Consider the following 25,562-nt stretch of genomic DNA (forward strand, 5'->3'; position numbering starts at 1 on the left):
CTTGTAGCATTGATTTTAGTTCATGGATATCTGTGCTTATTAGTACTATGTCGTCTGCGAAACGCAAATGGTTAAGATATACTCCATCTATTTTTAATCCCTTTTCGACCCAATTTAGTTTTTTGAAGACATTTTCTAATGCCAAAGTAAATAACTTGGGTGAGATGGTGTCACCCTGTCTCACGCCTTTGCCAAGGTCTATTTTCATAGTTTCCAGATCATCATCTATTTTTACGTGAAAAGTAGCATGATCGTATATATTCTTAAGGAGGGCAGCATATCTTGAATCTACTTTGGCGTCGTCCAATGCTGTTAAGAAAGCCCATTTCTCGATACTGTCGAATGCTTTGTGATAATCGACAAATGCCAGATGTAGTGGTATGTTGTACTCTATTGTTTTTTCAATAACTGTCCGGATTGTTTGCAAGTGATCGATAGTGCTAAAACCCTTACGAATGCCTGCTTGCTCCACCGGTTGGTATGCATCTAGCTTAGCTGTCAATCTATTTGTTATTATTCGGGTTAGTAGTTTGTAAAGGTGTGACAACAAGCTTATTGGTCGGTAGTTTTCTATATTTGCGGCGTCTCCTTTTTTATGGAGTAGAATGACTTCCGCATTTTTCCATGCTTTTGGTATTTGTCCTTCCAATAGGCATTTATTCAGTAATGCTCTCATTACCTCTTCTAATGCAGTGCCTCCCATTTTTAGCATCTCTGAAGTAATTTTATCTTCTCCTGGTGTTTTCCCATTTTTCATTTGTTTTAGGGCGGCTCTAATTTCTGATCTTATTATTTCAGGGAGATCCTCTGAGCCCACATTTAAGATATGTTTTGTTGGTATACCGGGGTTCGGAATAGTAGAAGTATACAGCTTCTCGTAAAATTTTCGGATTTCTCTAACGATTTCTTCCTTATGCGAGCACAATGTTCCACGGTCGTCTTTTATCTTTATGATTTTATTCCTGCCAGCGGATTTACATGTTTTTAGTACTTTCATGTTCTTATTGTTCTCTATGGTTTCAAGAATCTGGTTTGTTCTATAAGCTCTGAGGTCTTTTCGAATATTTTTCTTAACGCTTCTGTTGAGCGCTTTATAGTCCGGGTTATCTCTGTTGGTTCTTCTTCTTTTCTCTATCTGTTCTAGAGTCTCGGGTTTTAGTTTAGCTTCTTTTTGTTTTCTTATTCTGCAACAAAGTTTCTTAGTGACTGTTTGTATGTCTTTAGTTTAGCTTTTGATATATATATATATATATATATATATATATATATATATATATATATATATATATATATATATATATATATATATATATATCATCATCATCCAGCCCCGTTTTCACATCCATTGTTGGATATAGGCCTCCTCCAAACGTCTCCAGTTCTCTCTATCTCTAGCTGCTGCAATCCAGTTTGTTTCTATTCTCCTTAGGTCGTCGGTCCATCGGGTGGGTGGTCTGCCTCGACTTCGCTTGTCGGCTCTTGGTCTCCACTCCAATAATCTCTTCGTCCATCTTCCGTCTTCCATTCTAGCAACATGTCCAGCCCATATATATATATATATATATATATATATATATATATATATATATATATATATATATATATATATATATATATATAATGTAGTGTTAAAAGTCAAATAGCTAGTTTTACAGTTTCAAGAAACTATGTTTACTTTTTAATAGCAGAAACAAAAGTATTGGTTATTTAAATGAAAAACAGTTTACATAAGATGCTTAAATTGAGATCACTCCACTTTTTGGCAAGTAGCCAAACTTACAACTAAACATGCTAATCCATGCTCCATGCTCCTTAGTGTGGAGTAACAGTGTCGATAGTCTGGAACGGAACCATATGGCTTCAAAATGGGTGCCTAAATTTCGAGGTTTAAATAAGTGATGGATCTATTTTTTGTGTGTAGTGATAGTGTGTAGATATGTGTAGTTTTTGATTTAAAATTTTATTAATTGTTTGTTTGTTGTACCCATTGTTTACTGCTATTTACTTAATGATATTTAATTCTGTCTAAAGTTGTATTTTGACATCCGAATTTCTATTTATCTATGTAACCTGCTATGATAGGCTAAAAGTTTATGTTGTGTAGGATGAGATGATATATTGTGTATAATCCTGTCAGTATGGGTAGGTTTATGAAATACGAAGAACTCATGTTTATTTTTAAGTCTGATGATTTTAAAATCTAAACAATTAATGAATTGATTATGTTCTGTTTCTATTGTAAATTCAATATGACTAGAATGAATTAATATACGATAACAATTGATTAAGTTATCTGTTAGTTCCTGTAAAACATACCAGTGCATCGTCTACGTATCTCCACCAATATAAAAACTGTTTGAATACGGGATGTTTTAAAATCTTTGTCTCTAGATGATTCAAAAAAATGTTCGATAGAAATGGGTTTGGAGGATTACCATACATTACAAATCCTGCACTGTTATTTGTGTATATTTTATTATTAGATTTAAAAAAGTTTATGCAAAGGTCTTTAGGGCCCTAATTCAAAGTTTTGATTTATGCAAATTTCGAAAAGATGTAAAATTTCAGATGTAATGATTGGATTTGTCCACAACTTAAACATTACAAGTTTACTACTTACAACTTCACTACAACTTACTACTTTAAACTTTACTTTAAGCTTACTTACTTTAAAGATGTAATCCATATTCTTTATAATAGAGAAGCTTCCCTAAATATTATAAAAAATATCGAAAACATTTACCAAAACAACAAAATGGAAGTCAGAATACATGGACAACTTACAGAACCTATAGATGTAGGCAGCGGGATAAGACAAGGGGATTCATTGGGCCCCATGCTCTTCAATTTGACCATGGATGAAATCATCATTAGGGTTAACAAAGAAAGAGGATACAGAATGGAAAACAAAGAAATCAAAATACTCTGTTACGGACGATGCAAAATTTATAGCCAAGATGAAGATAGTTTGCAAAGACTGGTCCACAGATTTAACATAAGAGCAAAAGAATTTAATATGACAATCTCATCTTAAAAAACTAAAACAAGAGTAGTCAGCCAAGAATCAATCAGATTTAAAATAGAAATTCATGGCATCAGTATTGAACAGGTAATGGAAATAAAATATCTGGGAATAACGCTGTCTAGCTATGGAGACCTGGACAAAGAAGTGAGAGATCAAGTACAAAATGCAAATATACTGGCAGGATGCCTTAATAACACTATAATAAGGCCAGTGTAAAACCAGTAATGACATATGCCTCAGAAACAAGACCCTACACAGCCACAACGCAAAGGCTACTGGAAGCGGTCGAGATGAGAGTAATGAGAAGAATTACTGGAAATACGGTGAGAGATCGAAAGAGAAGTGAAGACATTGAAAGAAAATGTAACGTACAGTATAAAAATAAATGAACATAAAATAGAAAAAAAGAATGGAATAACCACAAAAGCAGAATGAAAGAGACCCGTGTCGTAAAAATAGCAAGAGAAAGTCACCAATCGACAGAAGAAGTATTGGACGACCGCGCAAAAGATGGAGTGAGAACCTTTCACATAGGTATTAATCCGCTAATGATCAAGCAGAATTGCTTATAAAGAGGAAAAAGAAGAAGAAGATCTAGAGACAAAGATTTTAAAACATCCCGTATTCAAACAGTTTTTATATTAGTGGAGATACGTATACAATGTACTGGTATGTTTTACAGGAACTAACAGACAACTTAATCAATTTTTATCATATAATAATTCACTCCATAGTCATATTGAATTTACAATAGAAAGAGAACAAAATCGATCCATTAATTTTTTAGATTTAAAAATCATCAGACTTGAAAATAAATATGAGTTCTCCATATTTCATAAACCTACCCATACTGACACGACTATACACAATTCGTCATCCCATCCTACACAACGTAAACTGGCAGCCTGTTAGCATGTTACATAGAGTAATAGAAATCCCGATGTTAAAATACAACTTTGAGACAGAATTAAAATATCATTATGCAAATATCAGTAAACAATGGGTACAATGAACATACAATTAATAAAATTTTAAATTAAAAACTACACAAGAAAGCTCTGAAATTAGTGTTTTAACCACCGGAGAAAAAATCCAGTACCTTCTTCTCGATTACATATATAGGCAAAATAACAACAAAAATAGCCAAACACATAAGAAAGATAGAAATAACACCAGCTGTTAGAACGAACAACGACTTATTCAAATGTATTAAAAACAACAAGAGCCAAAATAAAAATCACTTGCGCATTGGTGTATACAAACTTAAATGTGGCGGCTGCCCAAAAACTTACATTGGACAAACTGGTAGAAACGTATGGCAAAACATAAAAGGGCTTTCAATAATAGGAAAACAGATTCTACATACTCACTTCACCTTCTAGATCATATTCATTCTTTTAATGACGAATTTCAAATTCTTCACATGCAAAATAAAGGCCTTAAGCTATCTTTATTAGAATCTATGCAAATTAACAAATTAAAAAACAGACATAATTCTGAATGACCAACTTGGGACAAACAGTCCTCCCCTCCTCAACCTATTTCGTAAAGACTATAAATTGTAAACACATCCAAAAATAGATCACTTGAGAAAGGCACTTTGTCGAAACAGCTGTAATGATAAAATATTATGATAAATTTTGTGAAAAATTTGAAAACAAAGTCGAGTTTTAAATTCTCAACGCAATTCTTCCCAAAACTTACTTTTAAGAGTCATTTTTGATATGCACATGTTTTAAACATCTGTCTACCTATACTTAACTGTATCGTGGGTGTCATATTAAGTTTTATCTAAATAGTAAATTTCCCTACTTTCTTGCCTATATTTAGTAATTTTATAATTTATATCAATCAATTTTATAATTTATACCACTCAACGAGAGAATAATTAAAATGCATATAGACATATACGGTAAAGAGACAGTGATACTCGGAGTATATGCACCAACAGACGATTCCCCGAGAGTAGAAAAAGAACATTTCACGGAACAACTTCAACATCAAATAGATCTAATTAAGAAGAACGAGAAGATAATTATAACAGGAGACCCTAACGGCAGAACCGGAAGGAAAGAAAACGATAAAGTAGTGGGGAGATTTGGAGAGGATGAACAAAACGATAACGGAGAACGTCTGATTAAATTATGCGAACTTAACAACCTAAAAATCACCAACGGATTCTTCAGACATAAAAATATTCATAAATATACATAAACGCAAGAAACACGAAAGCTGAAATCGATAATAGACTACATAATAATCAAACAAGGTACCACAATAAAGATCAAAGATGTGCGAATCAGAAGAGGAGCAGAATGTGGAACGGACCATAAACTACTGACAGCAAAAATGGGCATTAATTGGAAACATAACAAGACCCCTCTACAAAAGAACCGTTGAACACTATATGAGAAAAACAATACAATAGAACTACTCCAAGAACAATCAATAAGAGAACTATACCATCAACGTCTAGACCAAAAATTTATAGAATTAATATGATACAATGGATATTTCAGAAATCCATAAATGGAGAACAACTCCCAAAGGAATGGACGGAGGCATATATGATATCTATATTTAAGAAAGGAGATAGAAAACGATGCGAAAACTGCCGAAGAATAAGCGTAATATCATCAATAGGAAGATTAAATGGGAAGATACTGCAGGAAAAGATAGAGCAAGCAATAAAAGGCAAAATCGGGGAGGACTATGGGAGGCAATGTACAAATTAGAAATACAGACGGAATTAGAAATATAGAAGCCTCAAAAGCTCCGTATAAAGAAAATCAAGTGTCCATTAAAATGGGAATAAGAATCATAGGAGACTTCACCACAACAAAAGGGCTCCTGCAGGGTTGTTCCACATCTCCAACCCTATTCAAAATATACTTAGAGAAAGCCTTGACTACATGGAAAAGAAAATGCGACGGCATGGGAGTACCGGTACGGAACGAATACCTATATACGTTAAGCTTAGCAAACGATCAAGTAGTGATTGTACAAGACCAAGACGACCTCAGCTACATGATAAAGAAACTACAAGAAGAATATACCAAGGCTGGTCTAGATATTAACTTCGCGAAAACAGAGTACCTATCTATAAGTGAAGAAGACATAGAAGATCTACAGATTGATGACAACGTAACAATTAAAGGAAAGGATAAATTCAAATACTTCGGGTTTATAATCACGAAAAAGGCAACAACAGAGGAAAAAATTACACAAAGATTAGGACAAACAAGAACAGCAATCCGACAATTTAACTCAGTATGGTGGGATAGACACCTAAATATGAAGAAAAAAACACAGATTTATAAAACATTAGTGCGAAGTATTATGACATATGGGGCTGAAAATTGGATCATAAACAAGAAAAACAGCAGCAAGATAGTAGCAACAGAGATGGAATGCCTGCGAATATGCTGCAGAGTAACAAGAAGAAATAGGAGAAGTAATGACGAAATAAAGCAAAGAACGTCAATAGAAACAGACATACTAACACACATAGAACAAAAAGACTAAAGTGGTATGGACATGTAAGAAGAACTAGTGACAGCAGATGGATAAGGGGAATAACCGAGTGGAGCCCTATAGGAAGGAGGAAAAGAGGGACGACCCCGAAAATCCAGGAGGAACGAAGTAAACGACGCCATGAGTAAGAGAGGCCTAAACGATGGAGAATGGGACAACAGAGAGAGATGGAAACGGTTGAGCGAGGGAAGGCAGTGAATACTGTAGAATCCCTGAATGTATATATAATTTATAAATTTAAAGTCCATTTCCTTTATCCAATTTTGAAGAGTTTTCTTAAAGCAGTTCATAATCCGACCGGTTGTTTCCAATTTTGTTCTTATTATTTCTGTTGTAGGTATTTCATTGTTTTTGTAGTAATCATGTGTAGTAGTAATATATTATATTTTTAAATAGTTATGAGTGAATCATGTAGAGATCGTAAAAATTTGTACTCAGATTTCTTGTTTCGATTATAGGGTTCATTTCTAACTATTTTGTATAGTTAAAAGGGAAATTTATGTTAAATCAGTTGCTAGTGCCAACAGTTTTTAATTGGAGGTGAATTTTATATATAGATTTTTGTACACATTGAAACATACTTTTTTTTTATTTAAATGTAGTCGTATCTTCTTTACGGTTACTTATTTTTTGTAGGAATAACATTTAGACCGGCACTGGCACTGACACTTTCTAAAATATCAATGTTGTTATCATACGCAATATTTACCCCATTGTCCCACGGACGTTATATAACTATTCAAAATAATTAAATTAACACAAACAACACTTTAAACACTACCACCCAAATGCCAAATCACTATTTAAAATAATTAAACTTCAGCAACAAACGTCTGTCCGCACAGACCAGTCTGTGCGAACCGGTGAATGTAAATAATGATTAGGTCAAACGTTCCGCTCTTAAAGTAATTCTACTATATTTCTTACGTATAATATACCAAATACCAAGCTAATTAATTGTTATTATTCTTTAAGTATTTATGTATTTTATTAATTTAATGTATATTTTTTAGATAAAAGTCAAAATTACGACGACGAAACTAAAAAGACTGAACAATCAGCCAAAATTGCGGAATGTAAAAAACAAACCCATAACCCCTTTTCTTCCTTAAAAACTAAACTGTGTTCAGCACATATACCTAAACCAAGCTGTTTTTCCAAAATCGCTGTGAATAAAACCATTGACCGGTTGGACGAAAGTAACACTTCTAATAAACAATTTAGTAGCAATAGTGAACAAAAACATTATGACAGTACTAAAGCTAAGCAAAAAGAAGATGGTGATAAGAAGTACGTCATTATTAGTGAATGTAAAAGTGAAAAACAAAGTCCAAAGAAGCACCATAAAACTTGTAGAAAAAGTATATTCTCGAAGTCAACCGGATTTTTAGTGGAGGAACAGAAAAAAGCTAGTAGAGGTAAGTATTATGGTATTTATTATGACGTTTTATTATTTATCAACAGGTAATACCCAACGTAAAAATAAGGGTATAAAGGGACCCGGCACTTTTCCTATCTAAAATAGGTTTTACAGAGATATAGCTTTTGTCATGCTGATCAAAAGTTGTCTTGAGCCAAGACTCGGAAATCAATTGTTTCTGAGTTACAGAGTTTCAAACTGTCGGTTTTTAGTCCTTTTAAATAAAACATATTTGTAAAATATACAGTTTTAGTAAATACCTGCAGCTAACTTTAAGGAGAGATTCTGCATGAACAATAATGATAGTTTGATATATAAATGTATGGCCGCAAATGCTTCATATTTCGAGATACGGCGTGTTGAATTTTTTTTAGAAACTAATGATTTATTTATTGCCCTGAAACTGGTTGAGATATGAAAAGGAAATTTGGTGAGTTGTAAGAGTTGGTTATTGCTCATATTTTGACATACAATTAGTAATTTTATATTTATCATTGGCGTGACGGCAGCGCCAATGATACCAAACGATACCATAATTATACTGCTCCAAAATGCAAGTGGCGCGCATACGGTCTCAATTTTTTTTAAAGAATAAAATCGTAAAATCTTTCTTATTTTTTTTATATGATGCGCCATTTTTATGAAAAAATAATAAAATATCTTAACGCGTACTTTTAATTTCTTAATTTCTTTAATAGAATATCAAGAACTATCCAATTTAATACCATTAAACCAGAACAATAACAAAAAGTATCACTAATTTAATTTTTAATAGACGCCCAACTATAAAAAATATTCAAAATTACCTTCCTGAAACGTGAGACAAGTTACCTAATTGGTTGTCGTATTCGTGCAAATATTTCTGGTGCTTTATTATTTAATTATGTAAAAGTGTTTTAGTTAAATTGACTGTCACTTCTCAGAGAGGTAGTTTTTGTCATGCTGATCAAAAGTTTTCAGTGCTTCAAGACCCAAAAATAAATTTTTCTGGGTTATAGAGCTTCAAAATGTCGGTTTTTAGTCGGATTTTCAAAATAGTAAATTTGAAAACGTAAGTACCGAGATATTCCACCGGGATATCCACGTGTATATCCTACCCAAGAGATCCCACTTTGTTTTTGACAGGAATCACTGAAATGTCATTCCTATACTATATTCATGTTTATTTAGATTAAGATGACTTATATTGAATATGTGTGACGTTTCCAAATTTATGATTTTTTGAAAAATCGAATAAAAACCGAGATTTGTTAAGCCCTATAACTGAGAAACAATTTGAGTTTGAAACTAAGAGTTGCAAATTGTGTCACATTTCAGGGAGGTAATTTTTTGTGACTACGCGGATATTTAAAGTGATATTAGTGGTACTTTCTGTTATTTTTTTATTTTATTTTTTTTGTATTAGATAGTTGTTGAGATTGAATTAAAGGATTGAAAATTACGCGTTATGTTTTTTTTTGCCTCATATGAGAAAAAAATTAATTTTTTCACAAAAATTAAATGGAGCATTAAAAAATGTTTTTTATTTGAAAAATCTCAGTGGCGTACAATTTTTTTTATTGGGACCGTTACCCGTACGCCCGCCAATGATGAATAAAAAATTTCTAATTGTATGTCAAAATATGCACAATTACTAACTCTTGAAACCTAACAAACTTCGTTTGCGTATCTCAACCAGTTTCAGGTCAATAAATAAATCGTTAGTTTGTAAGAACAATTTAAACACCATGTATTTTGAAAAAGGAAGCATTTGCGGGCATACATCTAAATAGCAAAAGCCATTATTGTTCATTCCAAATCACTTTCTGAAGTTAGTTGTACGTATATACTTAAACTGAAATTAAAAAGACTAAAAACCGACACAATGAACCTCTGTAAGTCAGAGACAATGTCAGAGTCTTGTTGCAATAATAACGTTTGATCAACATGACTAAAGCTCCTCCTCCTCATTCTTTAAGCCCTTGTCAGAGTGTAGTGACACTATAAATATTGTTTGCTGGCTGCGATCCTGTGCCATATAGACGACTTTATATAGGGATTTTCTTACCACAGTTTTCATTTTGTCTGCGATCGTATTGGAGATCTTTCTCTTGGTCTTCGGCCTTCTACATTTCCTTCTACTAACAATAGTGCCATGGTCCCTGTTCTTCTAGCTATGTGTCCAAAGTAAATTAGTTATGCTCGTTTTACTTTTTTTAATAGCCTGTATTTTATATAAAGCTCTTCTAAAATTGACAGGTTGGTTCTATATTCTATTAGCTGCTAATATAAGTGTATCATCTGCGTATTACAGGTTGCTGATTTTTCTGCCTCCTATAGTGATTTATTCCTTTATCCCATTCGTCTAGTACTTTTCTCATTATATATTCAAAATATATATTGTACAATAATGGTGATAGTATGCAGCCCTGTCTAGTTCCTTTCTTTGTTTTGAACTCATCTGAGTATATTCCGTGTATTTTAACTTTGTCTGAGTTATTATCATACAGATTTCTAACTAGGTGGTTAGGTACTCCCATATTTTCCATTATACTTTAGAGGGGATCCCATTTTACTAAATAGAAAATCTTTGTGTAATCTACGAAACAGAGCAGCATCAGTATGTTTTGTTCTCTTGCTTTTTCTATTATCTGTCTGGTGTTCAGTATCAGCTTCCGCATTCCGTTTCCTGGTACGAATCCCCATTGTTCTTTGGCTATCTGTGGGAGTAGCAAGTTCTTTAGCCCTTAATTGATCATATGTAGCACGACTTTGCTTGCACGAGGAATAAGGGTAATAGTTGCATATTTGTTGCATACGGATTGTGATCCTTTTTATGGATAGGGATAAATGTTGATTCGCACCACTAATCAGGCCGGTCATCTGTGATCCATATTATGTTGCACATATCGAGTATTATACCTACGCCGTTCTCGCCCATTGCTTCTAGAGTCTCCGCTGGTATGCCATTGATCCCTGGGGATTTTTTGTTTTTTAGTTGGTTGAGAGCCCTCTTTACAACCACTCGGATTATTGGTTCTGCCTCTCTAATTGCATGTTTTTTGTGTTCTAAGACTAATGGATCTTTTAAAGTGTCTTTGTATAGTTCTGAGCAGTAATTTTTCTAAGCCTCTGTAATGCTCTCTATGTCGGCTTTTACTTGTCCATTATTACATGTTTGCATATTGCTCCAGTTCTTTATATGGTTGTTTTTATCTCTGGTGCACATACCTTGTATTCTCATGTTGAGTTTCGCTATTTCTTGAGTGTAGCTTTCTGTTTTTGTGGTAGGTTGTAGCAAAAAATAGTCATAGTTGTAGTTTTTTTTTCAGTTTAAGCCAATTTTAATAAAGTTTTAGCCAATTTTACTGAAACTTCTACATAAGAAAAATGTCAGGGTACTTTAGACTAAATAAGAATATCATAGGTATAAAAATATCTTGTCTTTAATCTTTTACCAAAGTTGATTCGTTGTATTCTAAATTCAGGTCGATTCAATTGGTCGGTTAATATTATATTCTATAATATACCGACCGAATTAGTTTTATTTGAATTTTGTATAAATTATTTGAATTACTTCTTCTAATTCTTCTAATTTTGGCTGTCTTTCTTTCGATCTATCTGTCGATGAAGTTTTGCTACAATTATACGTAATTTCTTCAGAACTACGACATACGGTTGCTCAGAAAAACTCAAGTAATTAAAGTACTCTTCAAATAATTTGCACATTACTTGCACAATTGTTTGGTAAGAACCCCACTGTCTTATTTTTAGACAACTTCAAGACGTATTTATTTAATGTGACTGGTCCTAGGACCTTATGAAATTTCAAGAAAAAAAAATTTTGAATCTGAACCGAAAGCTAAAAGTATTCTGATACTATTATTTAAGTTGCACCTCTTGTTCTCATCCCACTGGCAGTTACATATAATTTTGTAATAACCTGTAGTACCGGTTTTATGACGTTGTATATGATAAGATAATGGTGACTGCATTGCAGTGAACTAATAAAGATTTATGTTTTTAATCTTTATTTTTATATTGATCATGTTGAATGAACTTTCATGAAAATCGAAAAAATAATAAAATTATTTAGTTAAAGTGATATATCAATCGTGACAAACAAAAGGTTGTTCTTCATTCTCTAATAGAGTAACGGATCCTCATGGAACTGATAAACATAACAAAATATTGTGCTTTGTAGTTTGGAAACAGGACGTTAAGCTTCCACTTCCATTTTTTTCCCTTTTAGCTATGAGGCTATGAGTTTAGCGTTCCCTGAATTTTCTTTCTGTATGGACGAGATTTCTTCTCCTTCTCTCCTTGCCCTTCTGACTTTTTTTCACCAGCCTATTTAGATATTTAGAATTAGTGTTATGTTTACTTAATTGAGTTCTCGTTTTTAATGTTATCAAACCACTTTTAAATGGTAGCCTTAAAATCAAAATATTAAGTCTTTTGAATATTGTATCATTATGCTATAATAACACAAAATACTGATTGTGTTCAAAAAAATAGAGCTAAGAGGAACTACCACATTAAAGGAGTTTTACTGTTTCATATGGTCAATGGACTCCCAAATATTAGAAAACTGCGAAGTGCTATCATTTAAAGTGGTGCAATTTTGACAAAGGAGTGGATTTGTCCTTATCCTAGTGCATAAAGATATGTGCATTTGGATGTGTTACCTTTTAAAACCAAAAATATATTTTTTTTCACTAAAATATATTCAAAAAACCAAGCAAAAAAAGGAACACGTGCGTTTTTATTTTTGCCCCATAACTTTTTTCCACGGTGCCATAGATATAGGCATTGCTTCAGAAAATACAGCTTTTATACTTTTTCTTCAAACTGAGGTTTAGTAGAAGTCTTTAGAATTTACTGTGTTCCAGATTCGATTTTTCAAATTTCGCCATCAACACCATTTTTTGGACAAATTCTTTAGTTTTTCGCAAACATTATTATATATATTTTTTCTACACAAGTTTAGATATATTCAGTAAAAATAAAAATCCATTTTCTTTAAAATTGTCTATTGCAGAAGGGTTTAGAAGTTATTTTAAGCAGAATATGATTTTTCACTTTTCTACTTTTAACGATTAGTCCTAAGTTTTATAAAACTTCTCATTATAACTTTTTTTTACAACATTTAGGTTTATGCATTACCAAATAAAAAAGGAAAGTAAAAAACTGAGAGTAAGAGCACTGAGATGCTACGTGTTTTCGATACTGCAATATGGGCTTGAAAGCTGGACATTAAAGCAAGAACACATAAATAAGTTACAGTCCTTTGAAATGTGGTGTTACAGGAGGATGCTTAGAATAGCATGGGTACAGAAGAAAACTAACACGGAAGTATTGCGAGAAATGGGCAAATAATGCGAAATAATAAACACAATAAAAATAAGAAAGTTACAATATCTGGGACACGTAATGAGGGGACACCGATATGAACTGCTAAGGCTGATAATACAGGGAAAGATAAGAGGAGAAAGGAGTATAGGAAGAAGGAGAGTGTCATGGTTGAAGAATTTAAGGAACTGGTTTAAATGCAGTTCTATCTTCAGAGCAGCAGTAGATAGAGTAAAGATAGTGATGATCATATCCAACCTACGGTCGGAAGACGGCACTTAAAGAAGAAGAAATAAAAAAGAAAGCCTATTTTCTCTACTTTAAAATAGTCTATTGTAAAATATTCTAGGACTATCGGTAACCAAGATGTAATCAAATTGTATATGTTTAGGAAAAAAATACTCTAGTCGTTAGTGACGAAAATGCCACTGAACCTCTACAAATCATACAAACAAGCTGAATTTTGTCGACAATATTAATTTTGAGATCACGAAAAAGATGCAAAAAAAAATTGTACAGTAGGCAATACTGGAGACTAGTGCGAAGCTTTATACTATATTTTCTGCATTTTCTAAATTATATAGTATGATCAAATTTTTATAATAATAAGATTTTAAATCTACATACATTTATATTAAGTGAAAAAAAATTTTACTTAAATTTTTCTTTACTTGAAACAAGAAACAAAAAAAACTTTAAACTTTTGATTAGCCTAACAAAACCTCAGTTCTTAAATTTGAATGCTAATGACCATGATGTCAAAACCGATCCTTCACAGATATAAAATTCAATTGTACAAAACACTTACAGCTTATTTTCTTATTGAGTTGTATGTTGGAACATACCCAGAAAAATCCAGTCTCCTCAACGATGTGATCACTCCTTTTTGGCACCTAGGCTCCTTCCTAACGTCTCTGCAAACCTGCTGCACTAACCAAAAACACCTGATGCACTTCTCCAAAAACTCAACTACTTATTTATGACACAAGGACCTCCTTTTGTCAACTTGATGCCGTAAAACTACTTTCACAAATCTTCACAAAATGCCAACGGTAGATACAAGGACCTCTTTCAATCTACTTGCTATCTCCTTCTGCAAAACTATTCAATTCTTTTCACAATGCCGGTATCCAACTTACGAACCACACCCTATCTTGAGACAAACGACTGTTTCCTTCGATGACCAAATTATAACTGACTTCTCCGGTTCTCATGATCGGCTCACAAATTCCCATTTAAAAACGACCGTCCAATCAAAAGCTCAAATTGTGTTTACCATGATTTTAGAAAAGCCTAATTTCGGTTTCAGAGAAAAACTAAATAGCTTACTTTAAAATTGGTTTTGTCAATACACAATTTATACATATTTCAAAAGATTAGAATATGGTCATTTAATACTCGAATATACAAACAATAAAAAGATTAACTTACAGGTAAAATGTCTTCTAATTCTAAACAAAGGTTTTTTGATAATTTTGTTTGAAACGGAAAAAGGTCGTTTGGCAAACAAATTTCTATTCTTATCTACACTAAATCTTATCTTAAATTACTATATACAATTTGTTTATATTGATATCTTAAAATTTTATTTCGATGGATTTTTTTATTTATTTTTCTTTGGTTGGGAAAGAAGAAACAACAAAAAAAAAAAAAATATATATATATATATATATATATATATATATATATATATATATATATATATATATATATATATATATATGTGTGTGTGTGTGTGTGTGAGTGTATGTGTACAGGCAATGTCTACTATTTAGCGGAGTTTTATGTTTTTAAGTGTATTTGAAAATTTTGAAAATTTTTTTTAAATATTCATTATTTTTTAGGATTATCATCCAATCTCCGCATTAAAATATGTGATAGCCCTTTATCCAACACCGAATACTTTTTAGAAACAGATAGTTCAAATGAATACGAAAGCGAGACTGGTATTCCAAAGTCTCCTACATTATTCATATCTGGTGTATCGATATCCCGTACACCTGAACCAAAATCGACAGGCGTTAACTTTATACAAGCTGGAAGATCATCTAGGTCGTCGAGTTTTAGCATACCATTGCCTTTAAGTTCCTGTTCTTTGAATATATCAAGTACGAGTCTTAACAATTATTCTTCTTTACCTCCTGAACCGTACACTCCGTCTCTGGTCAAATCATGTACGCCGATAACTTCTAGGTAAGAAATACATTTTATTATTGAAACTAATATAGACTATTTTAATGACACAAGCTTTTAAATGTCTTATTAAATTATATTTTATATTATAAATATGATAGTGTAGCGACAAGCTAATTACGAATAATTATAACTTTTCTATTCAAAAATTAAATAACAGATATCATATTAAAATTTACATTTTTACAGTTGGTAATATTTATACAAAAATATATTTATTTCTTCTTTAACCTTGCAGGCGTTGCATTTTTCATGTATGTGAAACGAAATATTATATTTCAAACAATGACATCACAAGAGACCAGGTCGATAATCTTTGAGTTTATCGTCTGGCTTTTAAAACAAAGAATGGTGTGTTTACTTTTAGTAATCAATCAGTCACAATTGGCATCGGTCCGCGATACATACAAAAATACCTTCCCTTCGAGAATTAATTACGTTTTACGAAAATAAATATTATAACTTTTTTACCGTAAAATATTGTATCCGCAACATCATATCATCCTAAGTTTATAAATAAATAGGTGACAATAAAAATGTTTAAACAAGTTTTTAACTCTCGTTACTTATTTATTGGTTGGGAGGTTCAAACCGAAATGAACACTTATTCATTTATTACGCTTTTGCATTTAATAATTTCAAAATTATTTATTACTATATAATAATTGTTTATTATGTATTATTTGTTTACAACAATTTAAGTATTTATTTAGGTCATATTGAAAATTCCGATGTATTGAAAAATATTATATGAATTTTTGTATAAATTTTATAGTTCTACAACAAATCACGAAGATTTTCAAATCATGTAGGTAAAAGAAATATCAAAAATATGTCAATAAGCACGACTATTCATGGTCGTTGATGTTGGAGATATCATCTCCAACATCTGGTATTGTTTAATCCTCCACTACACGTGCTCTATTTTCTTTCGCAACTACATTAGTAATCCATACGTACTGGACCTCTTCAAAAGCAATATTATTTGAAAATAGTGTTATTGTTTTAGTAAGGTTTTATTAGTACCAGGCAAAAAACTAATCACTAAACCTACCAATTTTCCTCAGTAAGATCAGTGAAATATTTTACATTCGATTTGGGAAAGATGAGAGAAATGAGTTTACATTTGTTACTCGAGGGTTTACGAGGTCGCTAAACAAGACTATGATAACAACAATGGTCCTCATGCTTTCTGTTGTACAGGGAGAACCACGTCTCTTGGAGTATGATAATTTCATTTTAGATCAGTCAACAGTCATAACTCATAGGTTTTCGAGGTCACTGCTGTGGCGCACCCGGGGGGGGTGGGGGTTTGGGGGTTAAAACTTCCCAGGGCATACAAACTAAACAACATATAAAGAATAGTAGTAAAATGTAACTTGTTTTTCACTCATAATACAAAAAAATCCAAAACGCTGATTGAATAATTAGCTTTAGAATTAGATTAAAATAATCACTTAAAGTATGTAGAACACAATAATTATTGTATTATTGTATAAATACACAACAATTAATACACAATAATTAATAATATTTTTCATTATATTTAGATATTAATTCCTAATATTAGGCTTATGAAAAAGTAGACAGAACGAGTCTGTTGCGAGTAGCATGCGCCTACAGGACTGTATCTGCGGCGGCCTTGTGGACTATCACGGGTTGTGTTCCTCTGTATGTATTGGCAGTAGAAAAGAAACATCTCTATGGGAGAAGAAAGCATTTGACAACAGCTATAAAAAAAAGAAAAAAAGGAAAGATTATTGGAAAGATGGCAAAAAGAGTGGAACAACAAGGAAGATGTTGCTCAGTAGACAAAGATGCTGATCCCGAGCCTAAGGGACTGGATAGATTGTCTGTTTTAGGGCGTATCTTCATAGGTTTAGAAAGAGATACAGATAAATGCCTGTACTGCGAATATTTCGACATTGTTACTCACACAATGCTGAAGTGTAATAGATGTACAGTGAAGAGAAACAGAATGTATAAAGAAATAGGTATGAACCCTGTGACTGTAAGTGAGATGATCGTGAAGATGACGGGAAATACGGAGGGATGGAATAGTGTTCACAATTACATCCGAGCAATCATTAAAAAGAAAGAAGAAGAAGAGAAACACGAACCGAGCTAACGACAGAGATAAGATCTAATTACTATTTTAATGGGAATAAGTCGCAATTGAAGGTTAAAATAAGTTTATTGACGTTTGAATTTTTGATCTTTGATCTTGCACTGATAACTTGTTTATACTCCAACAATTAATAGAAAAAAGAATAGCAGTTAGTACCGAAGAACATCTGGCCTTCATCGACCTAGAAAAGGTGTACGATACTGTTCCAAGACCTAAATTGTGGCAAGCTTAACAACAACTCGAGATTACCATACCTTTTAGGAATAATCACAGAAGTATACAGGGATAAAACTACTTACCTAAAAATCGGATATAGACTATCAGAGCCAATAAAAGTAACTAAAGGACTAAAACAAGGATGCAGTATGTCACCCTTACTGTTTAATTTATATATTGAGGTAGCCCTCCAAAATTGGAAAAAACCCTGCCAGGGACTGGGAATTCTCATAGGAAATGACGTACTGTCCTTCCTGAACTTTGCGGATGACCAAGTCATCCTAGCTCAAGATTCTTATGATCCAGAATTTATGATAAAGCGTCTATAGAGAAAATATTTAAAATGGGGGTTACAAGTCAGCATGAAGAAAACAGGATATTTACTTAGTTATCAATTCAGATGCAAGGTTTGAAGTGTTGATAGACGAGAACGTGTAGATCAAACAAGTGGAAAAATTTAAATATTTAGGTCCACTCATTGCTAAGAACGGTTTGGGAGAAACCGAAATTAAACACGAATTAATCAGGGACGTAAAACTGTAGGATGTCTGAACTTCTTATAGTGGGATCACATTTCCAAAAGGAACAAAAAACATAGGACAAATCATGGTTGAATCAGTTCTTTGTTATGGCTCTAAAGTATGCACAATTAATGCAGGCCTGAAGAGATGATTGTTGGCAGTTGAAATAGATTATTTGAGAAGAAGTGCTGGAACATCAAGGCAGTAAAGGAAGACCAACGAATCTATAAGGAATAACATGAATGCTACAGAAACGGTCATTGACAGAATAGAAAGAAGAGGTTCAAAATGGTTTGACATCTATTGAGAATTCCTGACGAACCTTGGCCCCAAAAACTTCACAAATTGAAGCCCCCTAAAAAAAGAAAAAGAGGTAGACCTCGACGCTCATGGAACGAAGGAATTGGAAGAGCGATGGAATAGAGAGGTTTGGAGGAGGAGCATGCCTTGTACTGGGAGGATTTGCGGAGCAGAACGGGAATACGGCGATAGCCGTCTACAAAATGTATTGTATTTACAAGTTAGATTAATGTCAAACGTCAATAACCTTATTTTAACCTTCAATTGTGGCTTATTCCCATTAAAATAGTAATTACTTTAATTACCATAAGAAAATAGCTTCAAAACAATAGTTAAGGTCTAAATAAGAGAAGGGAGTGTTCAAAAATGTCGTCAGCCTTACAGTGGACACTCCACTTTCGGAGTACGGTACATGCGACAGTCAACTGCGCACAAGTAAGACAGGGTGGTTTTAGTTGGTAGGCAGGATTATAGATACCTGAATGCGTAGCGGTTTGGCACCGCTATCTTTAGTACTTTAAATTAAACTAAAACCTAAATTTTAGGGACTCAAAATAGAGGTATCATAAAAAAATTTCAGAACCCCCCCTAAGACTAATTCTGGGTACGCCACTGGGTCACTGAATATAATATGATAACGACGACGTTCCTCAAGCTACTTGATGCCCATGGTGGAGCTTGTCTCCTGAAGTTTTATCTTATTTTTATTCAAAATCCGTCGAAGGTCAGTATAATACTTGGAAGGTTTTCGAGATCTCTGAACACGACTATTTTGACGTCGATGATTGTCGAAGTACCTTAGTACACAGCGTGAACCTCGTATTTTTTCAAGTTTTATGTTAGTTTTATTCGAAATAAGTCAAAAGTCATTATTAGGAGATTTAAGAGGTCAATAAATACGAATATTATGACAGCAGTGATCCTCGAGCTACATAACGCTCAGTATGGACCTCGTCTTTTAGAGTTTAATCTTGTTTTTATTCGAAATTAGTCAGAAGTCTTTACTCGGAGGTTTTTGGGGTTACTGATCACAAAAATTACTTAGTATATGATGTCCAGTATGGGCCTCGTCTCCTGAAGTTTTTTAATAATTTGTTATTTACGATTTTTATTGTCTTAAAACCTTTTTTATAAACCTCTGCGCTAAAAATTATAGCTGTAATAATTAGATGAGAAATGTATAAAAATATACTGATCCAATTAACTAGTGTATCTAGAATAAATAATAAATTAATAAAATTTAAGGTTTTCACAGCCAGAGTCAGAATTAATCTTATTTTTGACCACCTACCTATATGCAGGTCAATTTAAACATTTAGTTAACCTTGTAGGTAGTTACTTGCACTTATTTTCTCGCTTAATATTAACACAATATGCAAAATTTTAATAAAGCAGTAAATTTTAAATCAAGCTTACATACTTTTCTCTATTCCAGATCAAATCTTCAGACCCCAAGCACAAGTCCATCCAGGTCCATTACCGAGAATGGAAAAACTAGGAGCGCTAACGAACCTGAGAGAGAAAGAGAAATGTTTAGGTAATTATAAAAAGCTTTAGATGCACACAAAGAATTCTTTGTTTTTAAATATAGTAGTAGTGGAATAGGTTTTGTCAACTATATTATAAAAATTGGCCTTAGTGCACAAATTATTAGAGACAAAAAGAGTTTCTGTGATAGATGTAATCTAACAAAACTAAAAAACTGTTTTTTAGCTAAAACCTGTTTCAGACTTCTTAATACTTCCATATTCGCTTGCACTTTATAATATGTAATAGTTGTTTTGGTAAAGTCCTACCAGAGATCTAAGAGAGTTATTAATATTTATTATCGATAAGTGTCTACGGAAGGTAGCGAGGGATCGCCTCTGGACAGGATCGTACTTTTATTTTCGATTTGCATTACTATCATTTTCTACTAAAGTTATAATAGTTGCAAAAATATTTACATACACTACATTCACATATTAACAAAACTTTATCATTTCTAAATACAGTACAAAAAGAACAGGGGCAAAAATATTTTAGAAAAAATTATTTTTAAAATTGAGGTGTATCTGAAAGCTGGTTTTATACCGTTATAAACTGAATTTAAACATATTTACATAAATTACGTATACGAGTACATAGAAAGTTTACTATTTATAAATAGAATTCAGATAGTACTTACATTCAAAAAAAATTACATGGACAAGTCAGTTTCACTATCACTGTCGTTATCTAGATCTATAATAATTGTTTCTTTGAGCAACCTATCTGCATTTTTCCAGCTGTCATTGGTTATTTTCTCCATTTCTAATTAAATTAGACAAACCACAGATGAATTTAGGGTAAGCGAAACATTACTTCTACTTACCAATGATTTTAGCTCATGCCATATCTGTTTAATAGGATTGAACTTGCAATAGTAAGGAGCAAGTCTTAATACTTTGTGACCCATTTCTTCCGCCAAATTGTCGAATTCTTCCATAGAAATAATATTGTTTTCTGATGGAAAATGATTTTAAAGTTATTGTTTTTAAGAATAATTATCTTTATAATATATAATTATTTTTCAGCACATATTCCTGGATTCTAAGTTTGGTGTTATTAGAACATGGAACTTTTGTCGGCCTACAACTGTGGTAGCTGGCATTGTCTATCACAATTACACTGTTTGGTGCTATATTTGGCAATAATTTTGTTGAAAACCAGTTCTCAAATAATTATGATGTGGTGTCATCATGATAGTCGACACGGGAGTCCCTAATGTTTGTGTATGACAGGGCTAAAGCATTAGGTTTTTTTTCCTGCATTGATTATTGTAATACGTTTTCCTTTATTTGATGAAGCTTTTGTTCTACAGCGACAAGAAGAATCTGCCCAACCACATTTTGGAATGGCATGAGTGTCAAACTACGTACCATCCAGATAAACAATTTCTCTTTTATTGTTTTTATGAATGTCGTCCATATTTGTAGAAAAGCAGATTCCATAATCACTTGGCGTTTATAGATCGTTTTTATTTTAAAGCGGTTTTTTAGAAGACATTACCTTACTGTCTCACTGCAGCACATGATTCATGTGTCAACTTTCTGCAACATACATAGGCATAATGGTTTTTAACGTGGAGATCATCTATTATTCATACATGTTATAAATTTTTCTTTTAAAGTATAAGTACTGGGGTCTCGGTTATTTCCGTTTAACAACTGTAGAATGTTTCTTTTTTTTGCGAAAAGTTGCAATAATTGTTAGTTTGTACTGATCTTTGAATACCTTCTTTGCTAAGCTAACTAATGTAAACCAGTTGTTCATGGTAATATTTCTATTACTACCATGGATTGATTTTGTAAATGCTTTACCAAAATATGTACCCAATGGTAAACCATTTGTATTGGATTTCTTGACTAAATAAGAAAGAGAGACAATGATTCTATATTGCGAAGAGCTGTCACAGATCATTAAGATTTTACCACCATACGAATTAGGTTTATCAATTAAATACATTTTAAAGGGGCATCGTCCTCGAAATACTAGTAACTTCATCAATGGTCAGATGATAAGGCAGGTGGCAATAAAAATATCCCATATTTTGCGTGTATACGCAAAATGATCATCTTGCTATGTTTCTTTCCGTGTTTTCTTTTTATCGAACCTAAAACTGTTTATGAGATAAAATAGACGGTTTAGGTTTGATTTCGTTACAACATACCACCATTCGCTGATATGCCTAGACAAATTGGCATGACGTGGATACAATTATAAATCCCCATGAGATTGCATTTGTCGTCTGCTTACTTTGCAACGTTAGAAAGTACAGATTTAGACTAAATCCTAAATTCAATTTTCGATTTATATTCTGTTTATGAAAATTTTGCTAATATATTACTGTCAAATATATATTTCGTGGATAGATGTTTATCTTTATTTGCTGCAAACTTTATCAAAATTGCCAATAAATCTTTTAGCTTATTTCTACTAATGTCAAAAATTTTGGCACCACAAAGACTACCTTTGTAAATATTACCATCTACTCCATTAAACTGAACTCGAAATTAAATAGCAAAAAATTGAAAAAATACTAAAATATTACAAAAGGTTACAAGAAAAGTTTGCAAATAAATGGAAAGAACTCCAGTTGAAAAGCGAAAATAAGGTAATCGAACATTTGTGAACAATAGGGATGTTCACTAATTTTTAAATATAGTTAAATTCAATAGATTATAAAGTATATAAACATATAGTAAACATGAAATTGTTTAAAAATATATATGTTTTAAGATAAATCAATTTTTAATTTTAATTTTGATGGAGGCTAGAAAAACGGCTTCTCGCAGCGAGGCTACAGTGTGTGACGTCAGCAGTCGTATGTACAACTTGTGTATACGTATTTACGAAGTGTAACCGTATTTATACAGTGATAATGAAGCCAAATAAGTGGTGTTTTGTTCCGGGGTGTCTAAATACATCTAGAAACAATTCTGAGAAGATTTTTATTACAGTTCCAAACAATTTAAACCGTAAAAAGAAATGGTTTGTTGCAGCTAGAAGTGACATCAAGGAAGTGTCAATAAAAACTAAGTTTTTCTGTTGTGAAGATCACTTTAATGTAAGTTATGGATCGTGTTTCTAAATAATTAGTTTTTAAATTACTAATTTTTACCCAATTCTATAAGTTTTAGATTTAGGTTAGCTTGGTTATAAAAAAATAAATTATAAAAATTCTCAATACTGATCAAAGTAATAATGCATACAGTAAAAGTAAAATGCACTGAAATGGTCACATATGGATATGGCTATGAATTTATATTATATTAAAATCATTAATCATTTAGTTAAAATTATAAAATGGTTACCTAGTTTGAAAATATTTTTAATACACCTAAGCAAGGTAAAGTACCTAATAGCCAGCCAATGTAGCCATGCATACAAACAACTTTGACTTACTTTTTTTGGAGACAAGCGTTTATTTATTTTTTAGCTTGAAGAAGACATGGAAAATTATATGGAATATAGACTCAGTAAAGTTGCTGCTCGAATGAAACCTGAAGTAGTTCCACATATATTTACTTGTCAGCTAGACAAAAAAAAACTACCTTCCGGCCAAGTAGTGAAAGCAGAGGCAGAAAAAGAAAAATAGAAGACATTTTAGTGGAATCTGAGTTGTCAACAATTAAGTCAGTATTACCTGAAGATATACCAGACAATCAATATCCAAGTAATTCATACCAGGCCAAGGATCATACTGAAAATATAGAAACTTTGTCACAACCTGTTAAAGTTGACTTTGGTTGTCAGGCCAATTCACTGCATTACCGTTGTAAGTCAACACAAGTGTCAGGGCAGTTAAAAAATAGTGTAAAAGATATTGCAACTTCACCCATAAAACTTGTGATTCCTATTAAATCTGTTATTGAGAAAAGTATACATGAAAAGTTGTATTCTGATGATGACAGCAGCGTAGATAATGAGGTCCCTTAAGCTAGCGGGGACACATGAGCGGAATCCAATTTAACCTACGTAATATTTTTTCACCAATTTTTCACTAATTTATTACCACCCTAATAATTTTTCACCACCAAACCAACCTTAAGGGGAGCGATTCTGCTGGCTAAAGGTTCAAGCTAGCAGAATTCAAAAAAAAAACTTTTTGTTGATGGCATATTTTTTCACCAATTTTTCACTAATTTATTACCACCCTAATAATTTTTCACCACCAAACCACCCTTAATGGGAGCGATTCTGCTGGCTTAAGGTTTAAGCTAGCAGAATTCAAAAAAAAAACTTTTTGTTGATGGCATATTTTTTCACCCATTTTTCACTAATTTATTACCACCCTAATATTTTTTCACCACCAAACCACCCTTAATGGGAACGATTCTGCTGGCTTAAGGTTCAAGCTAGCAGAATTCAGAAAAAAAACTTTTTGTTGATGGCATATTTTTTCACTAATTTTTCACTAATTTATTACCACCCTAATAATTTTTCACCACCAAACCACCCTTAATGGGAGCGATTCTGCTGGCCTAATGTTTAAGCTAGCAGAATTCAAAAAAAAAACTTTTTGTTGATGGCATATTTTTTCATCAATTTTTCACTAATTTATTACCACCCTAATATTTTTTCACCATCAAACCACCCTTAAGGGGAGCGATTCTGCTGGCTTACAGTTCAAGCTAGCAGAATTAAAAGAAATATTTATAACATACCACAGTGTTCTGCTAGGTTTTTACGAATTTATTACAACTTTAGTAATTTTTCACCCCTTACTACCCCTTTAACAAAAATTAAATAAATTTGTTTTTTCAAAAATACTTCAATACATTTACACGGTGTGTGTGTGTGTGTGTGCGAGTGTGTGTGTGTGAAAAATACTTCTGTTGTAATAATTGGTATATTTAATTAAAAATTACTACTTACCTATTACTTATTAATTACTTACTAAAAGTACTACAAATTTCACTGAAGATGGACTGATAAGTCCGAAAACGTTTTGAACTTAATCCTTTAGGATTTTTAATATTTAATTAAATATACCAATCACAACAATGTTTTACTTCAATGTTCGAGTTTTTTAACTATATGATATACAGCCAACTCACGGGAATGATCCTTTTTTATGTTGTAAAATTTTGTTAAAAAATAATCAATGTACAAAACAACAATATTGCAATGTTTAGCATATAAAAAAGTTGGTGAAGTTGGTGTTTGTGTAAATTCTAGCATTTAAAGATGTAAACTACTTTCCTTATGTGAATTTCTAGTATTTATGGAAATTATCTTCCACCCTGACACATACGGATTTCAAGATTGGAGGGTTATTGGAAAACAGATCTGCTATTCAACTTAAAATCTTTTTTGCAGAACATCGGAAGAGATCTTTTTCTTATAATTTTAAGGTGCTTAATCTTCATC

General features: G+C 32.3%; 1 protein-coding gene across 1 annotated transcript in view; it reads left to right on the forward strand.

Moving 5' to 3' along the window:
* Positions 1 to 25,562, forward strand: part of LOC140441343 (ankyrin repeat and IBR domain-containing protein 1-like) — a 180,288-nt gene that overhangs the window by 140,448 nt on the left and 14,278 nt on the right. Inside the window, exons 16-18 of the mRNA XM_072531999.1 lie at positions 7,573 to 7,977; positions 15,155 to 15,503; positions 20,104 to 20,205. Coding sequence (XP_072388100.1) covers positions 7,573 to 7,977; positions 15,155 to 15,503; positions 20,104 to 20,205 — 856 coding nt within the window. The remainder of the gene's footprint in view (positions 1 to 7,572; positions 7,978 to 15,154; positions 15,504 to 20,103; positions 20,206 to 25,562) is intronic.

Source organism: Diabrotica undecimpunctata, chromosome 5 (assembly GCF_040954645.1).
Source record: "Diabrotica undecimpunctata isolate CICGRU chromosome 5, icDiaUnde3, whole genome shotgun sequence".
In the NCBI taxonomy this organism is placed as follows: Eukaryota; Metazoa; Arthropoda; class Insecta; order Coleoptera; family Chrysomelidae; genus Diabrotica; species Diabrotica undecimpunctata.